At 43.8% G+C, this 6,774-nt stretch overlaps 1 protein-coding gene across 1 annotated transcript; it reads left to right on the top strand.

Annotated features, from left to right (window-relative positions):
• The first annotated feature begins 275 nt into the window (after positions 1-275).
• Positions 276-3,595, top strand: LOC103774553 (eukaryotic translation initiation factor 5A-2). Its single transcript, XM_008941965.1, has 3 exons — positions 276-376; positions 1,911-2,042; positions 2,717-3,595. The coding sequence occupies exons 1-3, from the start codon at positions 341-343 to the stop codon at positions 2,774-2,776; spliced, it is 228 nt and encodes a 75-aa protein (XP_008940213.1). The 5' UTR covers positions 276-340; the 3' UTR covers positions 2,777-3,595.
• The last annotated feature ends 3,179 nt before the right edge of the window (positions 3,596-6,774 follow it).

The following is a 6,774-nucleotide window of genomic DNA, read 5'->3' as shown; positions in this document are numbered from 1 at the left end:
TCTTGCTCGCTGCTGCACAAGTGCAAGGCTATGGAAGATAACAGTGGCTGATCTTTATTCCCATGCAGTGTTTCTGGAGTGGCCTATGAGAAGGTGTGAGGTGCCTTCTCTCAGTGCCTGGGCAGCTTTCACCACAAGCACAGGGTCTAGGCAGAATCTGGTGTTGAACAGGATCTCTTAGAATAGTCCATGGAACCAGCAATACCAATGGCAATGGCATCTTGCTTCTCAAGGACCCACAGTAGCTGATGTTGGTTTTCTTCTCTTACAGGTCCACTTGGTTGGTATTGATATCTTCACTGGTAAGAAATATGAAGATATTTGCCCGTCAACTCATAACATGGATGTTCCAAATATCAAGAGGAATGATTACCAGGTAAGTCAACAGTCACTCTGTCTTCCCACACATAACAAGGCTCTGTGATCCTAATGCCACATGGAAACCCTCTTCATCCCAAACCTGCCTCTTAATTAGTGAAGTACTGTTGTCAGAATTAATGGAACTGCCTGTCTGGGCATGATGGAACTCATAACATTTACTGAACTGTTAAAACTCTGGGAGCTCCCTGATAGAAGGCTCCTTACTCTACTAACAATCTCTTGTTAGAGCAGCAATCCTGAGAAATTACACATAATAGACATAATTCAGAACCACATTTTTCCTAGCTCATGATGTAAGGTCACTTTATTCTTTGTGACACTGGCATCTGCTAGAATCTGGACAGAGGTTCTGGCTGCTCCAAGTTGTTATTAGTTAAAGGACAATCAAGGTGTTGCTTCAAATGAATCTAAAAGTATATTGTCATTGATAATTTCACCATTTACATAGGGTAGATGAATCAACAAGACAGTCTTAAAACTGCATCTGATGCCAATTCAAATTTGCTACAGTGCTTTCTGCTTCTTGCCTGAAAGCTGGCTTTTGCTGAGATCAAGTAATTTTGGTGCCTGCTCTCTTATCTCAAGCAATTTTGGTACTCCTGAACTCTGAAATACACGTATAGAGAGAACTTGTCAGGCTTGTGTAACTTCTCCAGTGGGATAGTGAGCTCTTAAAAGCAGCACGGTTCAGGTTCTTCATTTTAACATGTCAGCTCCCTCCCCACTGTCTGCCAGTGATTCTGGTCTGGAGCTAAAACATCCAGGTCGGTTAGAAAGCTGCAGTTCCTTGACAAAGCCAAAGTTCAGAATGGTAGCAGCTCTTCAGGACAGCTGAGGCTGTTTGAATGAACTGTGACTAGCTTGCCTTAGCGCTCAGACCTTCCAAGAGATGCTTAATGTTATCTGGGTGATCTCTCTACCCTGTTCTTGGGTTCTTATTGCTACTGAAATCCTTCCTGTTCAGCAGATATGTTAGGACTGCCTTTTGGGTTGAACCTGTTCCAGGTTCCCTGACCTGCTTTGTCAAAATACCTGTTTCCCTTAGCTTAGGATTTTGGTTAGGCTGAAAACATTATAAAAATGGTCCAGGGCTTGGTGGATGTCCCCTAATTTATTAATTGGCTTTTAATGTAAATTATAATATCTCATGCAGACAGAAACATACAGTTCAGCTGTTGTTGTTCTGTACACTCTATAAAAGCAATGCTGTTCAGGGAACACTGTTGCAGTTTCTAATTCTAAAAAGATGAAGCAGTGTAGCAGGACCTTCTCTAAATCACAAGGATGGCTTTTGCAGTGCCCCGCCAGCAGGTTCTGGCAGTTCTTGATAGCAGGCAGGCTTTGTTACAGTTGCCCTAACTCTCAGTTGTTGTTAAAACTTGACTTAGATTAGGGCCTTAAATGTTACAAGCACACTAATAAAAAAATTAATGTAGCCAGTAGAGTTTGCTGTCTTCTGCTTGCCTTCAGCTACTGCCTACTAGGGACTACTGATGTTAAAATTCCTGAAAGTGAACCTCTCTTTGCAGCTGATAGGTATCCAGGATGGGTATCTCTCCCTGCTGACAGAAAGCGGTGAAGTTCGTGAGGATCTAAAGTTGCCAGAAGGGGATCTTGGCAAAGAAATAGAAGGAAAATTCAATGCCAATGAAGATGTGCAGGTAAGGACAGCAGGCAGGCAGGAACTTGTGGTTAATTCCACTTCATTATACAACGAAGAAATCTTACTCTGATACTGACCATCTGTGTTGCTCTGTGAAGAGTGGGTGAGAAGGAGAGGAGCTGGTCCTGTGAGATGCAGAAGGGCTTTCAGGCCAGAGCACTTGGTGTGGCTGGGCCCTATGCCCGGTTCAGCGGACAGGAAGGTGATACGGGTGTCTCTCAGGGTCTAGATGAATCCCAGCAGCACTGTCTGCACAGCGTGGGCTGGAGCCTCCAGGGTTTCCTAACGGGGACCAAGTATGGAGCTCAGGGATGCAGCCCGAGCGGCCTGATCTGCTGCTAGCCAACCTCTGCAGGTAGCTCTGCACACTGGGCTGTCCTGGGCCACACCAGTTGCTAGTGGGGCTCTTGCAGCAGCTCCTTCATGTTCCTCTGTGTGCGAGCCTCAAGCTGCCAGCCCAGGCAGTGTGACAACGAGCAGGCAAAGAAGAGCAAGCTGGTGGGAAGGGCAGATATGGTGGAAATTCTTCTAATGGCTAAGTTTTACCAGCTGCAGCTTCCGTTTTTTCCCTTCTCAGGAGAGATGTGGGAGGTAATAAAATGTGAAAGTGTCATTTCTGGGAGTGCTTCTTCTGGCATGTCTTGGAACTCACTCATCCATCTTTTCTTCCAGATATCCGTCATAAGTGCAATGAATGAAGAATGTGCTGTAGCCATAAAGCCTTGCAAGTAAAGAGGATCGCCAGGCTCGGGCAACTGCTCAGGTCTGGACAAACCACAGATCTATAAATTGGGTTCTTATTGTCACCAAAGCTCTGGCCTTCACAAGCAACCTCATTTCTTTTTTGAATTGTTAAAAAGCAGTGCTGGATTCTGGATTAATGTTGCAGGCTAACTGGCAGTTTTCAAAATCACTGAGATTTTAATTCCTTAATTGTAACTATTTTAACATTCCTGTGGGTTTCAGCTATGGATCTAAGAAACCAATCAGGTGTTACTAGTGGATATATTTTTATTTGCTTGAGCAAAACAGTGTTTGTCTGTATGAACAGACAAAATACAGTATTCAGGGGCTTTTAGATAAGCTGGTAGGTATCTAGGATTATAAAGTGACCTAGAGCACAAATAGTATTTTTCTCAACATGTTTAGGTAGAACTGACAATAAGTAGCTTTTTTTTTTTTTAAATAAATAAAAAAAAACTTAAGTATTTTGTGGATTGGGACTCTTGCAGAACTGTAGGTGCCAATCGCAAGTTTTAGACCAAGAAACTCAAGTGATCAAAAACGCCAGCTGGCTTCACCAAGCCCCAGTGGCCACGTGCAACTTAACTGTATTACCTCTGTATTCTTCTTTGCCAACTCGTTGGCTTGTCGTAACGATAAAATGGTGTCAAAGCCTACCTGTGGTTGAGGCGGGCAGTTGGAATATTGGGTAGATAAGACATAGATAGGTCAAGGGGACACAAAGGTGAGAATGGATGTTAAAGCTATAGACTTTCACTCGAGGCCTTTGTCAGACTTGAAAAATAAAATAGAAAACATGCAGTTCAATTGCTTTCCTTTATTGTATTTATCGTAAACTATAAAAGGGTGACAAACTCCATGGGAATCTGTTGCAGTGCTTCCAGCTTTAGGTTTTAATCTTCAGGTTCAGGCCACGTTTTTGTAGCACAGGGACCACTTGTTTTTTCAGAAAGTGGGACAAACTGTAGCATTGAGCCTAAACTAAATGCATGTGATTCTTTTTAAAAAAAAAACCAAACTATTGTATTTTCAAAATAGAGACTTGACAGACGATACTGAACCACCACAGCTTAACTATAAAAGTAAAGAAATTGCTACGTAGGTAGAAAGCCAGCTCCCACCCAGGGGAGTCCTGAGTCACCGGCACGTGCCTGCATGCCTCTGACTTTTTAGTAGCTGACCAGGCAAACACAAGGCTTTGCAGCAGTAGTTAGGGAAGGATGACCAGCCTGCTCCTCTTTAAAGCCTTCAACTTGAGTTCTAGGACTTGGCAACTCTCTTCATGAGTGGGAAACTCCCTTAGGCCATGGCTCAGACTTCTCTTCATGGTTGATAAATTGTTTTGTGAACTTGCCTTAAGCTTCAGTGGCTGTTGGCTGATGGAGGACAGCTCATAAACACATGGCCTGCTGCCCCAGGCAGCACGCACAATTCGCACTGCTGTCAACTGCTGAATATGTTTGCAGCTTAGTAACGTGTGCTCCTAATCCCCAAGGGGCTCGTGGCAAAACTGCCCTCGCATGGCCCACGGCACGGCTTGGCCAACCTCAGAAGTCTAAGGCAGGTGGCAAACTTGTGCGTTTTCCACAGGCTTCTTGTGGCAGGGAGAGCAGGGGAGCACAGGGAAAGTCAGCAATAAATCTCCCCTGGGGAGAAATCACAGTTACCTGGGACACCTGGCAGAGAGGACAGTGCTGCATGCTCTTGCCCAGCACAGCACCTGGCAGGTGAGCTCCACAAGCAACACCTGGACTGAAATGGCAACATGGCTTTTGAACCAGCTGTAGATGCAGGAGGTGGAAATGGTTCAGGGTAGCATTGGAGGGCGTGCTGAGCAGTCTGGGCTAGTCTGCTGTGCCCTTTTCTGCCTCCCCATCAAACCTGAGGACAGGCATGGTTGGCTTTGGAGGTGACTGTGAAGCCACTGATGATGGTCTTGACAACAAGCTGAGGTGTGTGATGTTGCTACATCAAACTAATGCAAGTCCCAATGCTACCACCACATTACAGAAGCTTCTTAGATGCTCAAAAACCACAAGACTAGGATTTGTCCTTCTGGTAGTGCTTTAGTCCACTTTCAGGTGCCTGCCTGCCCTCTAAAACCTTGTTGGAAGACAGGTATCTGATGCCTCTGGCCATCAAGTACTTAGCCTGCACGCCCTCTGGGACAGGGGCTGCTTTTTGTCCTGTTCTTACAAGTGTGGTCCTGGTCAGACTGGAGTTTTCAGGTACTACAGCAATCTAAAGATAGAGGTTTTTATGACCTCCAGCTTGCTGGAAGAGCCCTCCCTGGGACACATGGATGTCCTTCTGTTGCAACCTGCAGTTCTGCAAGATTTAAATGATTAAGTACTTATCATTATAAGTTTGTTCTACTTAGTTGTCTTTTGCGGAGCACTTCAAACACTATGGAAGTGCAGAGCTTTGGCTCATCATGCATGAAGTTTCCCATAGGTAATACATAAGCATGAGTCTTAAGCATAATCTCCAAGTTTCAGTAAAGTTAAAAGTTGCATCTAAATTAGAACATGTATTTGAGGCTTCTTTTTTTTTTTTTTTTTTTTTTTTTTTTTCAAAATATGATGTTTCAGTTTACTGTCAGAATTGTTTGCAACAACTTCTGTGGTCAGTAGTCAATGTAGATGTGTATTTTGAAGATTCCTAACCAAATGCTTAGGGAAAGTCTCATTTCATGGCTTTACTTTAAAACAATCTTAACCAATATACTTGTTTGGTAGTACAGTCTTAACACTTATATTGTGTCAAAACTGAAAACTATAAACTTCTAATAGCTGATGGAGATGGCTTATGAGTAAAGGCTGTGAAAACTAGGAGGTGAAGAAAAGTATTTCCACTCCAAATAATGCATTTTTTTTACAGCTCCAGTTCATTGAGTTTCTCTCACTACTTTACAGCATTGGAAAGACTGCTGCAGTGTTTCTGCCTCAAATGTTGGCAAATAATACTTTAAGATTTGAAAAGATCCTTCCAATTTTTGCTTATAATGGTGGTTTTTCAACTAGGCTCTTGCTAGTTGAGCCATGTTCTCAGGGCTGTTTTTTTTTAAGAAGTTAGTTGAATTTCATTGTTCTAAAGTAACCGCTTTCAAGCCTGTTGAAGGATTTTTCTAATCCACAATGTACCCAGAAATGGTGCATGGTCTGTAGTTTCACAATACAGGTAATTTTACATAATCTGTAAAGAAGTCAAATTTGTTAACAGTTCACACTCCTATGGTTACTGCAGGTCAGTCTCAGAATTCAATTAAATCCCATTTTTTTTTTTCTTTCGGTTGAGTAATTTAGAATGTAGCTTGTTATAGTAGAACTAAACTTCAGGAAAGAAAAAAGACCTTGTTAAGGCTATTTTGAGTATCTTGCTTATACACTGAGAATGTTAATGAAGGAGGGATCCTGGAGGCGTCATGGTGGTGCTGAGATGGTTGGAAGTCTCTCCAGGACCTGCTGTGTGGCCTGATGGTATTTGGCCTCCGAGAGTAACTCGGTTGGTGAACCTAAACTGAAACGTTCGCTATGTATTGCTGTATCACAGAAAACTCCTGTTGTCCTGTGCTGTATATTGTAAGCATGTTCGGCGCGGCTTCTGAAATGCGGAGGGCAGAGGAATGATGCCAATGGCTCCTTTTACTGATCGTAGCAAAAACTAAACCCTGTAAATAGTGCGAGCTGGGAATGGTCAATCTCGTGGTTCAAATCTGTATCTGTTTTGGAAGCTGTATTGTTTTCAACTCCACGCAAGGGGGGGGGAAGGGTGTATGCGTGGGGTTTTTTGCTCCAGAAACAATAAAAGATATGCGTGCTGTGGGGAGCTGGGTGCTGCTGGTTACGATTACAGGGCGGCGGGAGAGTAACGCTTGGGTGAAGTAGAAGCGGATTCGCAAGCTCCAGACTTTATGGTTGCCCTGAGGCCAGCCCGACATCCAGGGGCCGGCCCCCCCTTGCCCTCAGCACCGCCCTCAGCTTCCC

Source organism: Merops nubicus, unplaced genomic scaffold, assembly GCF_000691845.1.
Source record: "Merops nubicus isolate BGI_N331 unplaced genomic scaffold, ASM69184v1 scaffold38746, whole genome shotgun sequence".
Classification (NCBI taxonomy): Eukaryota; Metazoa; Chordata; class Aves; order Coraciiformes; family Meropidae; genus Merops; species Merops nubicus.
This window is presented reverse-complemented; position numbering and strand designations above follow the sequence as displayed.

Coding starts and splice junctions, on each gene's coding strand:
- LOC103774553 (XM_008941965.1), top strand. CDS start 341: ATGGATGTTCCAAATATCAAGAGGAATGATTACCAG. Junction 377..1,910: donor TCAAGAGGAATGATTACCAG/GTAAGTCAACAG, acceptor CTCTCTTTGCAG/CTGATAGGTATCCAGGATGG. Junction 2,043..2,716: donor ATGCCAATGAAGATGTGCAG/GTAAGGACAGCA, acceptor CTTTTCTTCCAG/ATATCCGTCATAAGTGCAAT.